General features: G+C 54.5%; 1 protein-coding gene across 1 annotated transcript in view; it reads left to right on the plus strand.

The window, feature by feature from the left end:
- TG (thyroglobulin) overlaps positions 1-19,360 on the plus strand; it is a 252,397-nt gene that overhangs the window by 33,320 nt on the left and 199,717 nt on the right. Inside the window, exons 15-21 of the mRNA XM_047074206.1 lie at positions 261-363; positions 1,340-1,540; positions 3,777-3,989; positions 5,521-5,675; positions 7,353-7,509; positions 9,098-9,322; positions 17,194-17,343. Of these exons, the coding sequence (XP_046930162.1) occupies positions 261-363; positions 1,340-1,540; positions 3,777-3,989; positions 5,521-5,675; positions 7,353-7,509; positions 9,098-9,322; positions 17,194-17,343 (1,204 nt within the window). The remainder of the gene's footprint in view (positions 1-260; positions 364-1,339; positions 1,541-3,776; positions 3,990-5,520; positions 5,676-7,352; positions 7,510-9,097; positions 9,323-17,193; positions 17,344-19,360) is intronic.

The raw sequence follows: 19,360 nt of genomic DNA on the forward strand, positions 1-19,360 counted from the left end.
CCCTCTCTGAGCCTCAGTTTCCCCCACCCGAAAATGAGAACACTGTGGGCCTGGCCTCATGGGGTTGTGGTAACCATCAATTAAGGAGCGGATGTAAAGGGTCTGGACCAGGATAGCGTCTTCTCCACCTCGCCTCTCTCTGTTTGGCGAAACCGTCCCCGGTGGTTTCGGCAAGGGACATTCTGGACATCTGCCCACTGACCTGTGGGCTGCAAAAGCGTCTTCCCTGGGGTGAAGACATGAGCTCGGCTTTGTCTCAGACAGGAGAGTTTGCCAGGCTGCAGGAGTCGGAGGCCGGTGCCTGGTGTGTGGACCCAGCCTCGGGAGCGGGCCTGCCTCTGGCCACCAACAGCAGCGCCCCGTGTGAGTAGCTGCCCCTCCCCCTGCCCCAACCCCGCCATGAGCGCTGCCTCCAGCTCCCCGCTCTGCTGCTTCCAGAGCTGTGGGAGCCTCTGGCCTCCCTGGGCCTCAGTTTTCTCATCTGTAAAATAGGGGCAGTAGGCCCTCACCTCCGGGGGTTCTTGAGAAAGACACGCGTGGCAGGGAGTGGGCTGTGCTTTGTAACCAAGACGTGCAAACCGGCTCTGGTCCCCATTAAAGTGACGCTGAGGCCACAACCAGCCCCTGCCTCGCCCCTCGCCACCCCACACCCCGCCTCAGCCCCGCAGCCTGGGTTCCGCGCCGAAGTCACCAGGGTGTCCCCCAAGTGCCAATCAATGTGCTCTGCCTCCTCCAGGGTCCTCGGGGCCCAGGCTCCTCCCCGTGGCCCATCGGCCCCTGTGTGTCGGGCTCCCACTCCTCTCTTTGCTTTTCTTGTCTCGTCATCTCTCGCGCTCAGGACCTGGGTGTTGTAAACTACAGCCAGACTTTTCAAGAAGGGGGACGCTGGCTTCCCTCTTGGCCCTTGGCGTGTGTTCTGGTTCAGTCCCCTCCCCACCCCCGCTTCCTACACGGATCACGTGTCAGTCCCTCCAGGACACCTTCGCGGCCTCCCTTCCAGAGCTGAGCGCCGTGCCTTTCTGCGGGTTCCCAAACTGCCCTGCGTGTGGCCTGTGGTCCCCCCATCACTCTCAGCCACAATCCCTCCCTCCCTCCCTAAATCTCCTTAAAGACACGATGTTCCTGGAGGGCAGAGAGAGTGTGCGCGCGCGCGTGTGTGTGTGTGTGCGCGCGTGCGCGCGCTTGTAGGGGAGTCTGGATTTGGGTGGGGTGCTGTCTTTGGCCTGTCCTAGTCCAGCACCCCAGACCCTGGAGGGCCCTGCAGGTGGGTGTGACAGGTGGCGGTGGATGGAGGCACCTCTGTGGGCCACGGGCCCATTTGGCTTGTCTTTGTGTCCAGGCCCGAGCCTCTGTGACGTGCTCCCAAGTGGAGTCCTCCCCAGGAGAGCCAGCTCGGGCTCTACCCCAGCCTGCAGCGCAGAGGACGGACGCTCTTCCCCCGTGCGCTGCGACCCGGCCCAGGGCAGCTGCTGGTGTGTCCTCGCCACCGGAGAGGAGGTGCCTGGGACCCGCGAGGCCGGGCGCCAGCCAGCCTGCGAAAGTAAGCTGTGACCCCCGAGGGGCTCCCCTGGGCTGCTGGGTGGGTGTGCCACTCATCTCTTCCCTTACCCAGGCTGGGGAGGACTCTCCAAGCACCGGGACAGGGCAGGTGGGAGGGGAGACGGGGAAGGGCTGGAGGGATGTGGTTTCAGCTGATTCCCATGACGCCAACACTCGTGTCTACAAGTGGACGGGTGTATCCCCCTCTCTAAACAGCACCAGGCTGGGGTGCCAGGGTGGCTCCGTCGGTCAAACGTCCGTCTTGGGCTCAGGTCGTGATCTCACGGTCCGTGGGTTCAAGCCCCACGTCGGGCTCTATGCTGGCAGCTCAGAGCCTGGAGCCTGCTTTGGATTCTGTGTCTCCCTCTCTCTCTCTGCCCCTCCCCTGCTCACGCTCTGTCTCTCTCTCTCTCAAAAATAAATAAACATTACAAAAAAACCCGGGGCGCCTGGGTGGCTCAGTCGGTTAAGCATCCTCCTTCGGCTCAGGTCATGATCTCGCAGTCTGTGAGTTCGAGCCCCACGTCGGGCTCTGTGCTGACAGCTCGGAGCCTGGAGCCTGCTTCAGCTTCTGTGTCTCCCTCTCTCTCTGCCCCTCCCCTGGTCTTGTGCTCTGTCTCTCTCTCAAAATAAATAAACATTAAAAAAATATTTGAAAAAATAAACAGCACCAGGCTAAGGGGAAGTGTGGCCCTTGCCTGCTAGGGTAGCAGTTAGTTTCAAAGGACCTGTGCCCAAGTCCTGGCCCTGTGTCTCTAGACTTCCATTTCTTCATCTATAAAAGGAGGATGAAAATGCCACGGCCGCCAACTTCATAGGCTTGTTTTGAGGAAGGTAAATTAAGTGTCAATCATGACAGAGTTTCACAAGCTCTACAATTCATGGTAGATATCAGACATCACGGGTGTAGGAAGCTTACCCTTGTAATACACCAAGAGCTGTTTCCTTGCTCTGAAAGGGTTAATTCACATCCTGAAATTCCCAGTGCAGGTGATGATGTGTTCTTGTTAACAATCATCGTCATCATCATCATCAGGACTCACATTAATGACTATTTGTCTGTCATGTGCCAGTAACTCCTCTAAGCTCTTTATGTCCCTTAACGCATCTTGATTCACACCATCCTTAGGAGGTAGGCAATATCGCTGTCCTCACCATTTTATGGGTGAGAAAACGGAGTCACAGAGAAGTTAATTAACTCGCTATAGGGCGCTCAGTGATCCCACTGAGTGTGTCTGTTCTTTCGTTTACTCGTTCAGCCACTTATTTAACGTACATTCCTGGAGCTTCTGTTCTGGGTGAACAGGGAGGGGCGCCCTCTTTCCTCCCTGGCTCCGTGCAGTGGGGAGACCAGCGTGCACATGATTAGTCTTGAATGACTGACAGCATGGAGGTCCACAGCAGGAGGCCTGAGAGCTCGCTAAGTTCGCCCTGGGGAACCACGGAAGGTGTAGAAGGCAGGAGATGTTGAGTTGATGATGGAGGCTTGAACAAAAGGAATATTCTAGGCAGCTGGGCAGGCAGAGGGAAGGGCATGGGATGTTCAGGGAAGGGGAGACCCGCGAAGGTAGAGCGGCAGGAGGAGAAGAGATGAGAGGAGGGGGGGAGGGGAGGGGAGGAGAGGAGAGGGAATGGTGGGTCAGTGGCCCTCAGGGCAGTTGAGAGCCCTGTCCAGCTTCGCTGCAGCTTCTGTGCTGACAGCAGGGACTGGATGGGTTGTCTGATCCCGGAGGCGGGGAGCCTGGTGCAGAAGCTTCCGTAGGTAGCAGTTTGGGAACCGGTGGCTGACCCTAAAGGAAGGAAGTGCACGGAGATGAAAAGTCGGGGCAGGTGATCTGCAGCCCTCGCTGGTCTGCGGCAGAGGGGACGGGACCATCTAAGGTGCTGCCACATGTGTGGCTTGGGACAAGTGGGGTTCGTCATGGGTGGAGCTCGGGACACCGAAGCTGGGGGAGACGCGGCCGCAGGCGAGGAGGTCGGGTGTGCTGGCTCTGGGGTGGAGAGGCCCCCTGGCAACTGGATGTCCAGATGGGAAGGAGCTGCGGGGACCCAAGCTGGACCCGAAGATGTGGGAGAGGGCGTGCTCAGAAGTCTGTTAAAGCAGGAGGATGGGCTCACCCGAGAGGAGGGCGGGGAGGGAGGGGGCCCAGGGAGGTCAAGGCTGGGAAAGGGTGAAAGGGGAGACGTCGGGCCCCCCTTGTGCGAGTGGCACCCACAGCGGCCCTCTTTGCTTCTAGGCCCCCAGTGCCCGCTACCGTTCAACACGTCGGATGTGGCTGGTGGAGCGATCCTGTGTGAGCGAGCCGCGGGCCCCGGGGGATCCACCATCCAGCGGTGCCAGCTGAGGTGCCTCCGGGGCTACTGGAGTGCGTTCCCGCCAGCGCCCCTGCTATGTGGCCTCGAGGAGGGACGCTGGGTGTCACAGCCGCCCCAGCCCCACGCCTGCCAGCGTGAGTGTCTGCCCCGCACCCTGCTTTCTCCCTTGGGGCTCAGCGCTGAGCACCCGCATTCTCCCGCCCGAGGGTAGCATTTCCACGGTGAGCCAGGCGGCATCAGGAACAGGAGAGGGGGCCCAATAAAGTGTTTTCTTTCTTTCTTCTTTTTTAATTAAACAACACTCATTTATTTTTGGGAGGACGCAAGTGGGAGAGGGGCAGAAACGGGGACAGAGGATCTGCGCTGACAGGCTGACAGCGGAGAGCCCGATGCGGGGCTCAAACTCAGAAACTGCGAGATCACGGAAGTCGGACGTTCAACCGACTGAGCCAGTCAGGGGCCCCAGCATTTTCTTTTAGAAGGAGCAGATGTGTTTCACAGACTCCTAGGGTTACGCTTTCTTTTGGGACAATCTGCTCCTTGGGAGAACTGCCATCATTTCAGGCTTTCCTGGGATGCCTTGGATACAGAAGTGTATTCGGGAGGTAGGTGTTCCAGTGGCCTTATTGGCTACTCTGGTGTTGACAAGCTCAGAGCTGTTTGTCTGGACTCTGACTCACTGGCCTCACTCCCGGGTCCATCTGGGGCTCCACACCTAATGCCTGGCAGATCTGGGGCTGGACCCTGCTCCGGGGCGGGGGGGCACCAGTTCTGGTCACTGTGTGCCTGGGCCCTGTTTGAAGATGGGCAGAGCCCCTTTTCCCTGCTCTCCCATGGAACCTGTTCTTACACCCCCACAGCTGTGAGGCAGCATTGAGCTCTGACTGCCTCTGCCTTGGCTAAGGCTGGCCACAGTTGCTCACAGCCCGGCAGAGCAGGGGTGGATGCCGGGACCGGGCACTGGGTCCACCCAGGGCAATGGGGTGGTGTCTGAGAGAGAGGGAGACCCAGATCCTGGGACGATCATAAGGTTCCGGGGGGTTCGCAGAGTGTCAAAAGGCAGTATTTCCAGCAAATTTCTGGGATAGAAAATGTTATCCATAACAAGGCCAGTATGATTTGGACAAATAAGTGGTCTGTCCCCCTGGCTGTGACAAAGTGGCCTAAGCCGAAATTAAGACCAGGCTTGTCAAGACTGGCTCTAGAGCCAGGCACTTGGGAGAAGAGGGGCACGAGCCTCGAGCTCTTACAGTTAAGTGCAGGGCCACCGTGTACGACTGTGCAGGTTGTGCACTGAGCAACCTTAGAGTGCGTCTCTCATACAGTCTGTGGGGTCTCCCCTTAATTGGCAACATCGTATGCGGTGGCCCTGTTGGAATGCAAGGTAATGTGGCAGACTTCCCATGAAGAATGTCCAGGCCCCCCCCCCCAAGAATGTTAAGCAGCCTGGTTTAGAGGCCGAGGCCGGACTGAGCTCGCTGGGAGGGTGCGTGCTCAGTAATTTCAGAGAGAAACCACCGTGCCGGGAAGGGGGCCGTGCAAGCTGGGGGTGCTTGTGCGTTCCGAGCTAAACGAAGAAGGGCTCCTTTTGCAGAGGCAAAACCAAAGAGGAGAGTCTCACGGGTCTGCTGTCCGCGTCTGCTGACCTCTGGCGCTTGCCTGCAGGGCCCCAGCTGTGGCAGACCGTCCAGACCCGAGCGCGGGTCCTGCTCCGGCTCCCGCCAGGCAAGATGTGCAGCGCCGACTACGCGGGCTTGCTGCCGGCTTTCCGGGTCTTCATATCAGACGAGCTCGCGGCCCGGGGCTTCTGCCAGATCCAGGTGTGCGCCTGGCCTCCCGCGCGGGCGGGGGCTCGGACTGGGCTCGGGGTCACCGTGTCCGGGGGGCCTCGGGGCTCAAGGGAACCTAGGGTCCCGCTCCCGCTCATTCTACCGATAGGCAAACCGAGGTTCACCCTGAGAGAGTCCTTTGGCCAAGGCTAATTACGTAGCGGCAGGGATGCAATCTGCACTCCTCACCGGCGCTCCTTTCTGCATAAAGGTGACAAACCAAACGTGTGCCGAGCACTTATCGTGTGGCGAGCCCCGTGCGCTGTTGGCCCGGACTAGCAATGCTCGCGGGGATCCTGTTACTGTTCCCGTTTTGTGGATGAGGGGGCTGAAGCCTGGAGGGTTAACGTAATTGTCCAGAGTGACACAGCTGGGGATGGTGGAGCCGGGCAGATGACCTGGGGACAGAGCTGTGAACGCCCGTGAGTCCGGGAACGGGGTGCAGGAAGACGGAAACGCCAGGACGCGCACCCTGAACCACTGTGCCGGACGTGTCTTGACCAAACCTGCCGGAAGGCATTATGGATTCCCCCTGGAAGGAAGATGCTGCCTACCAGAGTCTTTAGCTGTGTAATAGGCAAAGGCTTCTGTGATTTGAAGTCACAAGTATTCACAGAGGGAGTCTTTAAAAGTCACTCAATTAGGGGCTCCTGGGTGGCCGAGTCGGTTGAGCGACCGACTTCGGCTCAGGTCACGATCTCACGGTCCGTGAGTTCGAGCCCCGCGTCGGGCTGTGTGCTGACAGCTCGGAGCCTGGAGCCTGCCTTGGATTCTGGGTCTCTCTCTCTCTCTGCTCCTCCCCTGCTCATGCTCTGTCTCTCTCTGTCTCAGAAGTAAATAAACATTAAAAAATAAATAAATAAAAGTCACTCAATTAAATAAGTGACTCGTTCTGCTCCAAGCTTGTTAGCTCAGAGAGCAACGCAGTTTTAACACCTCATGCTAAGAATTTTGGAGAACGTACATTTTCACGAAAACAGATACAGACAGTCGTGATTCTAAAACAAACAGAAACATACTTTGCCCCCTTTTATTCAAAGAAATGTACTTGGCAACAATGGCAGTGATAGCTATTCATTGTTGAGCCCCGACTGTGTCCCTGGAACCATTCTAGAAATTGTGCATTTCTTGTCTCTAATTACGTTAGCACCCTGCTCAGTGGGCCTTAGTGGCCCTTGATTTCTAAGTGTATTAACTAAAGCCCACTGAGGGTACATGAGTTGCCCAAGTTGGATAGCTAATCCAGGTCTGTTTAGACTCTTTTGTTGCACCAAGTTCTTTCTTTCCTTCTTTCCTCCTTCCATGTAACAAATGTTTGAGTGCCTATTACAGGCTGGGCATGATTGTAGGCCCTGAGGATTGTCAAAGACGAACAAAGCCAAATGCTAGTTAAAGTGGTCAGGACAGATTTTAATCAGTAACATACTAATGCAACAGGGAAAAAAGAATCCGGCGTGAACCGGGATGAACTTTGACTTGTGCGGAGGTGACTGGACCCTCATGGTTCTCAGAGGGAAAGGGGGTTGATGGTGCCTTTTGCCCCCTCGGGTGGGTTGAAGGGAGGTTGGAAGGAAGCAGCATCCGCCACGTTCTGGCGCCTGGTGTGGGCTCAGCGAAGCTGCCTCCCGACTCTGCGTTCTAGAACTAAACGTATCTGTCTCCATGCAGGCAAAGACTTTTGGGAGCCCCGTTTCCATTCCCGTCTGCGATGGTTCCACGGTGCAGGTGGAATGTGTGAGTGGCGAGCGTTTAGGAGTGAATGTCACGTGGAAATTGCGGCTCCAGGACGTTCCCCCAGCCTCTCTTCCTGATGTGCGTGACATCGGTATGTTTTCCTGTGCTTCTGCCTTGATGGCATGCGGCCTCTCTGAGACTCAGTTTCTCCATCTGTCACGTGCCAGTGGAGCCTCTAATGCCTTCCTACGAGGATCTAGTGAGAGAATGATGTACTTGGCCCTTGGAGGCGCCAGTGATTAAAAAGTACATAAGGGGCGCCTGGGGGGCTCAGTCGGTTGAGCGTCCGACTTCGGCTCAGGTCACGATCTCGCGGTCCGTGAGTTCGAGCCCCGCGTCGGGCTCTGTGCTGACAGCTCAGAGCCTGGAGCCTGTTTCAGATTCTGTGTCTCCCTCTCTCTCTGCCCCTCCCCTGTTCATGCTCTCTCTCTCTGTCCCAAAAATAAATAAACGTTGAAAAAAAACTTAAAAAAAGTACATAAAAATGAACGATGTTCTGTTAGTGGCTTACTACAGTTAAATAATATCACCTGAGTATACTTATGTGGACACTTTTAAATTCTTCTCTTGATTTTCTGGGCACCGACGGGGAGACAGGGGTGAAGCAGGGAAGAGGAGGAGGGTGACAGTCTGTATTGGTTTATAATCTATGTTCTGCGCACTTGTAATTCTAAAACATCTCAGACCAGTGACACGATTTAAACCCATATTATACTGTGTAAAGTGGGGCAGGTGTGTGGATGGATTGAGAGAGCAAAAGGATCCAAGGAGTGGACTTTGTGATGGTGCCGGGAGCCAGTGTAGACAGAATCCATATCGCCGACCAGAGAGTGGGGAGCCCCCACCCCTGCTCTCCTACCATCCGGTCCAGTGGCCAAACGCCCAAGGTCAGGACTGGCTGCAGCCTGACCTCTGTGCTTCCGGGGGGGGCTGGGGGTCCCTTTTCATCTTCTTCTGGAAAGACCCTGGGCGATTCAGGTACGTTTGAAGCTGCCAAGAGAGGAGATGCTTATCCCTGGTGTCCATGCTGATGACTGTGGTTTCGGGCCCTGGGTGGGCTTTCCGGGAGCCTGCCGGAGCATGGATGTTCATGGCGCGCAGGGATCCGTCCCAGCTCCAGATGTCGTGCTCATCTGGTTTCTTCCTAGGAAATACTTAGGGGTCAACGGCGGGAGGCCGCTTCGGCATTTAACTAACCACTGCCTCCTGGAGTCTCCGGCTTCTCTTTGAGTGGCCCCATCATACACATCCTCCCTCATAATCGTCACCAACTGCAAGAGAAGCATTGCCAGCCCCATTTTGCAGATGGGGAGACCGAGGCTCAGAGACGGTGGCTTGCCACAGGTTAAGACAGCCGTGTATCTACGTGGTGCGCCTGAAATTCGTGACTGAAGACACGATAGCTCGTACCAGTGGGGATCATACTGATGCCACAGAAATGGCAGGATCCGGAGACCCGGGTTAAAGTCTCAGTAACGCTTCTGACTCCGGTGTGAATTTGGGCCCGTCCGTCCCCTTCTGTGGGCCTCAATGTCTCCCCCTGTAAAATGAGAAACCCGGCAATGCTTACATCCCCTTTCCCTGTGGACATTCTGGGTGGCTCTGCCCCTTGACACCACCCCCCCCCCAGGCCTTGCAGAGAACAATGTGACATTCCTGCCTCATCGTGTGTCTTACAGAGGAGGCCTTAGTCGGCAAGGATCTCATCGGACGCTTCGCGGATCTGATCCAAAGTGGAGAGTTCCAGCTTTATCTGGATTCCAAGACATTCCCAGCAGACCCCTCCATCTACTTCCTCCAGGGAGACAGCTTCGGCACCTCTCCCAGGACATGGTTTGGGTGCCTGGAAGGATTCCACCAAGTCTTGGCCACCGGCAGTGCCCCTCGGGACCCACCAGGGTGTGGTAGGTCCTTGCCCAGCCCTGGGACTGCTGTTTTCGGACACGCGAGGCTATGAAAAGGGCCACCAGGGCACTGGAGGCGGTCCCTCCGCACCTAGAGAGCGGAGAATCATCTGTTTAGCCGCTCGGCAGGTCTCCCGGTAACCCACCGTGCGTGGGCACGGAGTCATTACCATTAGGTGGTAGCTGAAACCAGAGGCGTGGGTGGCATGGCAGAAGGAACCCCTGATGTTGAGGTGACCCTTCTTCTTCGTTCTTGACCCACTTGGACTTTGGGGTGCGGGCCCCACTGTCTTTGTGGAGAAGGTTGACGTCCGCCCCGTGCGCTCCCCAACATCTTTTAGTCTGGTTATGGCACCGCGTCACTCACCACCGGGTCCGAGTGGCCACTGATCAGCTCAGGGCTTTACCACCCAGGGGTGGTGGTTTCTGACAGAGGTTTACTGGGGTTGCCGTCCTGGCCTTTACCCCAGGTAGCTTTGGAAGTGGTTTTTTTTCGAGAACGCGGCTGCACATTCCTCGAACGGGAGCTGCACGGGTTTCCTGTCGCTACCGCGACAAATCGTCGCAAACTCCGTGCCTTGAAACGGCGCACATTTATTACCATACGGTTCCGCAGGTTTGAATTCCTCTTCGGGTCTCCCTGGGCTAAAACCAAGAAGTCAGCAAGGCCTGCCTTCCTACCGGAGGGAAGCTGTTACCTTGACTTTTCCAGCTTCTAGACGTGACGTTGCCCACATTTCTTCCTTCATCCCCAAAGCGACAGTACCATAGTAGCTCTCTGGACACGCTTCAAATCACACCTCCTTGGACTCCCATCTGTCCCTTCTGGGGACCCTGTGGTCACACACAACTGGGCAATCCAGGGCACCCTCCCTATATTAGGGTCAGCCAGTTAACAACCTTGATTCCATCTGTGGCCTCAGTTTCCCTCTGCCGTGTAGCCTAACGTGTTTGTGGCGCCCACGGATCAGGATGTGGCTGTCTTTTCGGCCTCCTACTTCCAAGGGCTCGCAACGAGAAGTCTTCCTCCCACGTGGCACGAGACAGAGAGGCATTGTTGCGGAGCTGAAGCAAGGGGAGGTGTTTCTCGGTTATTTATTTTTCCGTTATTTATATTGGTTCCAACACAAGAACTACATGACCTTTCCTTTTGTGAAGCCCATGCCAAGCTCTAAAGTCCACGTTGGATTTAGGTTGCAGCTAATTCTTTTTTTTTTTTTTTTAATTTACTTATTTATTTTGAGAGGGGGGCGGGGAAGGAGAGAATGAGTAGGGAAGGGGCAGAGAGAGAGCGTGAGAGAGAGAATCCCAAGCAGTGACAGTACAGGCTTGATCTCACAAACCATGAGATCATGATCTGAGCCGAAATCAAGGGTCAGACGCTCAACCGACTGAGCCGCCCAGATGCCCCGAGATGCAGCTAAATCTTAACACAGAAGCCAGAAACGCACCCAGTTCACTCACTGCTGATATTTACAGAGGGTTTTGTAGTTTACGAGGCACTTTCACAGCTATTTACTACTCACAGTGGCCCCCAGTGACCGGCCATTCTGCCATTTGACAGATGAAGGGGTTGAGGCTCAGATGAAAGGAGATACAGCATCTCTAGGGTCCAGGGCAGGGCCGACTCAAAGGAGGGACTCAGGTTCGTGGAACCAGTTGGCTGTGCCTGAGTAACCCAAGGTCCTCTGGGGCCAGAACCCCCACTCTTCCTACCTCACAGAGCTGCCCAAACAGAAAGGATGAGAAGTAGGAGCAGGGGTGGAAGGTGCCCCCTGCCAGGGTGGGTGAAGCAGGGTCATAGTGACTGAGGCATTCAGAACACCCACCACTGTGTTCTTGGACTGACCTTGAAGAACCCGGCATCTACTGCCAAGGGCATGCGTGTGTGGGGGGGCTGTGTATGGAGGAGCAGGGGCAGGAGTCTGATTTTGTGGTCACCCAGGTAGTGCTGGGAAGGGGGTCTGGGAACCCCATCTGGGTGCACATCCTGGAGCGTGGAGCCCAGGGGTGGAGGGACAGGACGTGGGACAGGTGCTGGTCAGGGGCCAGGTCACAGGGCTGTACTGAGTGGCTCTGCCTTTACATTCCCTCCCAGGGCCCATTCCCTGCATGTAACAGAAAGCGCTGGTCCAGAAATAGGATCCTAAGTTTCCTTCTAGGGAACTCTATTGATTATTAGATTATTACTTCCTGCCTGACAGGATGGGTAGCCCAGCTCCACTGGGAGGAAGGCGGGGAAGTTGAGTTCGGAGCTCAGCAGTCTTGTCTGAAGGATGTCAACCAGTGGGGGCCACAACTCAGGGTGGCTTCAGAGAGACCGGGAACCACAGGGTGGCCTGGAAATTCGACTGAATGACAGGTTCTTCTGGGCTACATTTGCTGCAAGACAGGAGTTGGCCAGTTTCTTCCATAAAGGGTCGGAATGCAAGTATTTGAGGCTTCGCAGACCCTATGGCTTTTGTCTCGATGACTTAACTCATCCATTGTAGGGAGAAAAGCATGGCTGTATTCCTTTTTTAATTATTTTTTATTAAAAATTTTTTTTAATGTTTTTATTTATTTTTGAAAGAGAGCAAGACAGAGTGCAAGCAGGGGAGGGACAGAGAGAGGGGGAGACCCAGAATCCGAAGCAGGCTCCGGGCTCTGAGCTGTCAGCACAGAGGCTGATAATGGGGCTCGAACTCACGAGCCACGAGATCGTGACCTGAGCCGAAGTTGGACGCTCATCCGACTGAGTCACCCAGGCACCCCGCGTGGCTGTATTCTAATAAAACTTTATTTGCTATGCAGAAAGGTGAGCTGAATTTGGCCCACGGGCTACAGGTTGCCAATCCTAACTCTAGATAAACCTACATTCTGTTTCTCAGCCGCTGTAGCTTTTCATGACTCAGAAGAATTGTCGATCATGCCATGCAGCCCTACCTCCTTACTCCAAATAGTTAGAAAGGTCTGGAATGGAATTCATGAAAATCCAGCCCTGGGAGCCCTGGATTTTCTCCCGTACTGATGATAATATCTATTTGTTATTGAACTTCTAATACGTGCTGGGGCCTCATTGGGTTTCTCCGGTCTAGAGGGCCAGGTATTATCAATCCCATTGTCTGGATGAGGCAGCCAGCCTCATAGAGTTAGGAGTATTGGGAGATTGCTCTTTGACGTCAGGTGGAGCTGGGTTCGAGTCCTTGCTCCGACACTTTCTCCGCGTGGGTTCTTGAGACATCACTTACCCTCACGAGGCATCCTCTGAAGAAGAGGGATGATAACACCTGTTTCCTGGGGGTTGTGGTTTGCCTGGCATGATGCAGTCAGTGCACCTCTTCCTACCTGGTGGCCTCTCAACGAATGGCCTTTTTCGCTGACCACACTGGGATCTGAACCCAGCTCTCCTGATTCCCGATTCTTCGTCCCCTGCCCCACACGGCTGTCTTCTCAACAAGGGGGTTCTTTGTGAAATCATGCCCTTGGGTCCTCGCAGCTCCTCTAACTGGCCCTTTCTCCTTCTGAAGCACATCTGGGACACAGCTGTGGGGCTACAAGCAGAGCATTGTCCTGGGGAGACGAAGCAGGGTTTCTGTGTATCGTTTCCGGGGGCGGCTGATCTGCATGATCCCCTCGGAGGGCAGTGACTGGGGGCCGGTGGGGGGTGGGGGTGGGGAACATCCACCTCCTGTGACTCACGCAGGCCTGGCGGCTCTTACCCCGGGAAGAAATCCTGCAGAGGAGGCCCGGGCTCTGTTTGCAGCTTCGACGGGGTCAGTTATGTCCACCCTCTTGCCTCAAGGCCAACCACGTGGCTTCCCTTCGGAATTACCTGCTGGCAACTTCCATACCCGTTTGGTCCAGTAAGGGGAATCTCAGAGAAATTGTCCGGGTTTTCCGTTCTCCGTTCTGGACCACATTAACTTTCGTTCACTACAAGTCCTTCGAACAGAGCTCCTTCTCTGTGGGTGTTTTTTTTTCCCCCAAAGTAACATGTTACGTCTTGTTTCCTTCCTCTTCCCTTCTTCCCTCTTCCTGCCTTCTTCCCATCTATGGTATCCATCCATCGAAGCTTTCAAAGCATACCTAGGTGTTAAGCCCCAGGTTTCGTAGTCATGGAAGCAAAGGCCAGAACTCCACTCTCAAAGAACTGACAATCTAGGTGGGGAGAGAGAAATGAAAAGCCAGCTAGGTGTCAGTGAGAAAGGCTTCTCCATCCCTGTTCGGGCAGGTCAGGGAAGGCTCGCTGGGATGCCAGGTGCGTCGGAATCGCTGCTCAGGGAAGAGCAGGCAAGGAGTGGGGTGTGCACGCGTCTGTGTGTGCGTGCGTGTGCACGTGTGCATGTGCGTGCCTGTGTGCTGAGGGTGCTACCGTGCGGAAGGGCATTCTGGAAGTGGAGATTAGCGCAAGGAGTCACGAAGCCGTGGCCGAATGATGACAGAGTCGGTGGTCTGTATGGCTGGAGAGTGGGGTGTGTGGGGATATGGTGGCTCTCAGAGAGATAGGCAGGAGCCAGGGAGGGAGAGGCCTAGGGCTGGCCAGGGGTGGCCTGCTGGGGGTGCCGGGGGAGAATTCCAGGCCGGAGAGTGACAGGGTCAGGCACGGGGTGGAGCGGAGCGGGCTGAGGGCGTGAAGGGCTGTTACACTTCCTCGCTGATACTTTTCGTCAGCAGAGGCATGGCTGTCATGGTTGGGGGCCCATGGGGACAGGGTGATTGGAGGGATGGCCTGACCCGGAAGCTTGGTGAAGCCCTCGAATTCCAATAGGCCAGACTGTCTCCTCTTATGAAGGAGGGCACCGAGACCAAAGGAGTTTCTGACGATTTCGTGGAGGGAGTTAATTGAAAGATGGGTGCCAACTTGTTGCTGTGGACGGAGGGGTCTTGGAGAGCCCACGCCTGCCGGGGGAGGGGGGAGGCTATCGAGCCTCACTCTGACCTGAGCACGGTGTTCCCGTGGGTGGAAAGGCTTTGACGGCACAGGCAGAGAGAAGCAGGACGCGGGTTCCTCGAGCATCGTCGTGAGGCCTGCAAGTGGCTGAGCTTACAATGAAAGTGAGTCCCCAGGGGCGCCTGGGTGGCGCAGTCGGTTAAGCGTCCGACTTCAGCCAGGTCACGATCTCGCGGTCCGGGAGTTCGAGCCCCGCGTCAGGCTCTGGGCTGATGGCTCAGAGCCTGGAGCCTGTTTCCGATTCTGTGTCTCCCTCTCTCTCTGCCCCTCCCCCGTTCATGCTCTGTCTCTCTCTGTCCCAAAAATAAAAAAAAAAAAAAAAAAAAAAGTTGAAGAAAAAAAGAAAAGAAAAAAAAAAAAGAAAGTGAGTCCCCGCTCTCTCCTTCTGCCCCCCACCCACCCCTCGGGTTGGGAGGCCCGGCAGCTGGAACCGGTGGAAGAGGCTTTGTTTTCCCTTAGCGATGAATTCGGAGACCACTTGAAAAAATAGTCCGCGTCCTCGGCTTAAAATACTCGAGACGATCAGGGACCTGACTCATAGGAGTAATGAAACCCCACTGTCTGGGGGAGGGGGTTAATTGCTCAGGGGCAGACCGGAAAACACATCGTTCGGTTTCCAAGATGTGCCCCGAGTTTCTGATTTAGTCAGACGTGCCGGGCGTGTGTGCGTGAGAGAGAGAGATGGCGGTTGAGTCAACATTGGCTCCAAGTCCCACACGTTCGCGCTCACTTTTTTTGTCGAGGGAAGGTGCTCGAACTGGCGGATGGAGAGAAGGCTTTGGTTTTTAGGGAAGGGGGCTCAAATGCACCTCTTTCACCTTATCGCCCCACCCACCTTGACCTTGAGCTTCAGTTTTTTCCAGTCTAGAAAGAGGATGGTACCTTTCTTAGAGGATCGTGGCACCATGCTTGGTGTGACCTGTGATTTTACTTCCCCACAGCCCTTTGCATGAAGCATGCCAGGGAGTCATGCGTGAATGTCCCGAGGCTCAGCTTCCTCATCTGCGACATGAGGGTAAAACACCGACTCACGGGTGTGCTGTGGTAATGCCCATGAAGCCCACAGCAGAGTGCCCGGGCCCAGAGAAGGGGTCCCAAGAGCAGACAGGCTTCCGGCTCTCGCCTTCACTGGGTAACAGCTCGCTTCTTCTGGAAGTCATTTGGCAAACTCCTGGGAACACAGCCCAGAACCAAGAAAGAAAGCAACAAGAACCCCTTTTCTCCCCACCCCTTCTCCGAGCCATCAGTATCAGTGGGGCCAAACTTACGCATTTTCCTAAGCTAGAGCTCCCGGACCCTAACAACTCTTGGGAGATATGCGTCTCTCTAGTTGGGGTTTCTGGTTCCTCAGCCCAGATCGTAGTAGAGGAACAGATGAGAAAGGACTAGAAATGTGAGAATCAGAGGGGGCAGAAAGCACTGAGAATCTGCAGATTAACAGGGTAGCACAGGGAGGCGAGGAACGAGGCCAGTGAGGCCTCCAGGGGGCGCGATGTACGGAGGCCTCCCTCTCAGGGTCATACTTGGTATTTCTGAGTAAATCAGAAACCCCACAACCCGACAGCGAGGGCCTCCGTGAATCCTGTGCCCTGGGTGTCTCACCTCACCGTGGTCCCAGATCTGAGCAACGCCATCGATGACCAACCGGCAGGGAGAGGCCGCATGAGTCTAATGAGAGGGTGCTGAACTGTTGAAATTGCCCTGTTTGGACAGCGTGGATATTGAGGCTGGCCGAAGTCAAGGAAGGACTCCCTCAAGTATAAAACTAATGATGGGTGGGAGAGTGGGGGAGATTGTTGATGGGGATCAAGGAGTGCACGTGCCATGATGAGCCCCAGGTGATACAGGGACGTGCTGAATCACCAGATTGTACATCTGCAACTAATATAGCACTGTAGGTGAACTCACTGGAATTAAAAATGAAAAACAAAATAGCGACCATTTGTTGAGTGTATATGAGTCTGGCATTATGATCATCATTACATTCCGACGGGATTGTATTATTAATACCTTTCACAGAGGAGAAAATGGAGCCTCCGGGAAGTCCATAGTCATTTAGGTATCGCGGGGAGAGGGACCTGAGCCAATCCTTCTAGCCCCCAAGCTTGCACCCCAGGCTGTGCCCCACCATGCCCTCCAGTTAGGGCAGCGTTCCCATGGCAACTGAGCGATGGACCCTCATCTTTCGAGTTGTTCCCAAACCTCGTCTCATGCCAGTCTTCCCTTTGCTAAGCTCTAGCTTAGTAGCTGGCTTTGTCTGGCTGTTTTCGTTCTGTTCCTTGACTAATCCGAACTCACTCCTGCCTCAGGACTTTTGCACTTGCTGTCATCTCTGCTTTGAATACTCTTTGGCTCTTTGCCCAGGGTGCTCCCCATCATTTGGTGTCAAGCATCACCTCTCAGAGGGCCTTCCTCACTGATGTACACTCCTCTTCTGCCTCGCTTTACCCGCATTTGAAGTTCTTGTCGGACAGCCTCTTATCCTACTAGCCCGTCAGCTCCTGAAGGGCCGGAGCCTCGTCTACCCTTCCCACAGCTTACCCTCGACTCTGAGAGTCTGACACATTGCAGATTCTCACTGGGCACTTGTTCAGTGAGTGAGCTTTTGTCCTGCTGCTGGGATTTCACATGGCCTGTGTGTTCCGAGGTGACACCTGTAAAGCCAGAATCTCTTCTTTGTTTCCTTAAAAAGTTTTTTAACATTTTAATTTTATTTTTGAGAGACAGAGTGTGAGTGGGGGAGGGGCAGAGAGAGAGGGAGACAGACTCTGAGGCAGGATCCAAGCTCTGAGCTGTCGGCACAGAGCCCGACGCGGGGCTCAAACTTGTCAATTGCAAGATCATGACCTGAGCCAGAGTCAGACGCTCAACCGACTGAGCCCCCCAGGCGCCCCCAGAATCTTTTCTTTAACATCATTTCTCTGTTTCTCTTTTCCAGTCAAGTGTCCTGAGGGAAGTTACTTTCAGGAGGAGATCTGCATCCCCTGTCCCGTCGGATTCTACCAAGAACAGTCAGGGAGCGTGGCCTGTGTCCCATGTCCCAGGGGCAGGACGACCGTTTCTGCTGGAGCTTTCAGCCACACTCACTGTAAGTGTCGCCAGGTCCCCGCTTGAAAGAGAGTCCCTACCATGCAATGGGGACACAGCAGGGTGGTTCAACCTTGGCCCTGTTGAAATCTGGGGACAGAAAATTCATTCTGGGGACCGTGTTCTGTGTGGCAGGATGTTTATTTAGCAGCATCACCGACCCTTACTTGCTAGATGCCAGTAGCATATCCCCTCCCAGTTATGACAACCAAACATGTCTCCAGATGTTGCCAAGTGTCTCTTGGAGGGGGACACAATTGCTGGCCGTGGAGACCCAGTGGGTGCAGAGCATAATGATCAAAGGGGCACCACCTCCGTATGCCTGTACCCTGCCAGGATCTAGGTCAGATGGTTTAAATCCTATCAAATCCCCTTCTGTGTAAATATTATTGGCCCAACTTTTACGTATAAGCACGCTAAGGCTCAGAGAAGTAATTTAGCCAGAGTCCCTCCACTAGTAAGTGGCATAACCGGCCTTTGATGTTGGCATTGTCTGCTTCTGAAACTTCTGATTTTTGTAAGCCAAGCTTATCAGATTGAGAAATGGAAGAAATTTTCCACCCACAGTCATTACCAGTCATTACAACTGTGTGGCTCACATTCCCTTTCTGGCCCTATAAATTTGTCAGGACCGTCGGTACGTGTGGCCTTCCCATATGTCATGTGATTTCACTCGGCCTACGTGATAGTCACCTAGGTGTTGTTGGGTTTTTCCTGGCAAAAGGGTGCACAGCTCGCCTCGTTGTGCATCTGAAACTGTGTCAACGCAGAGCAAACCATTAATGTTTTAGATCTGAATAGATTTTAGAATTCTAAAATGATTAATTGAAAGAGACCGAGTCAACTTCCCTGGTAAGGGCAGTTTCTTTTCTTCTTTTTTTAAATTAAAAAAAAAGTTTATTTTTGAGAGAGGGAGAGGCAGACTGCAAGCAGAGGGAGGGGCAGAGAGAAAGAGACACAGAATCCGAAGTGGGCTCCAGGCTCCGAGCCGTCAGCACAGAGCCCGACACGGGACTCAAACCCACGAACCGTGAGATCATGACCTGAGCCAAGGTGGGCCGCTCAACCGACTGAGCCCCCCAGGCGCCCCCAGGGCAGTTTCTTTAGGAGAGAAGTGGTAATAGTGTGATAATTCTAAGACAACCAGAGGGATTTTATAGACTAGGAGTCTGACATTGCTCCTAGACATTAAACTCTTCACCAGGAAGGCAGAGTGTCCCTGACGTTTGGATATCACCCTCAGCTTGGACGCATTAATTCAGCCATGGATTTGAGATGAATTAAAGTGTTATCACAGTGCTGGAGGAAGGCTTTCTTACAAAGGGATCGATGCGATGTGTTGATCCTTGTTTATGGGAGCGGGGGGCACTACAGAAATGACAGGGAGCAGAGGAGAAGCCTGAGGTTTGACACCAGCCAGACCCAGGTTGGTTCCCGCCCCCGCCCTGGAACTATGACCAAGGCCACGCCTCCTTCTTTCTCTGAATGTCAACTTCCTTATTAACTAGATGGGGCCGATGATACCCCACTCATAGGGTGCTTATAAACCATGTCTTAGTTCCAGTTGCTACATACAAATTACCATAGACGGGGTGGTGACAGCAGCTAACATTTATTTCTTATGGTTCTGGAGGCAGGAAGTCCAAGATCGAGGTACCAATATGGTCAGGTTCTTGGCGAGGGCCCTCTTCCTGGCTATGTCCTCACGTGGCCTTTCCTTGGTGCATACATACAGAGTGAGGGATCTCCTGTGTCTTCCTCTTTTTATAAGGGCCCTGATCCCATCGCGGGGACCCCACCCTATGACCTCATCTAAACCTAATCATCCAAGGTCCCACCTCCAAATACCACCGCGTTGACGGTTAATGCTTCCACACATGAATCTGGAGGGATACAAACCTTCAGTCCCCAACAGAGTGTAATCCATTAACTTGTTTAAGGTGAACCATAAGCATCACCCTCATCCTGCTTCGGGGATGAGCTTTCACTGCATCTCCATGCAGAAGTGGGGGGCTGTC

Source organism: Lynx rufus, unplaced genomic scaffold (genome assembly GCF_022079265.1).
Source record: "Lynx rufus isolate CCGP_SWC_20201006 ecotype Redwood Valley unplaced genomic scaffold, mLynRuf1.p SCAF_12, whole genome shotgun sequence".
Classification (NCBI taxonomy): domain Eukaryota; kingdom Metazoa; phylum Chordata; class Mammalia; order Carnivora; family Felidae; genus Lynx; species Lynx rufus.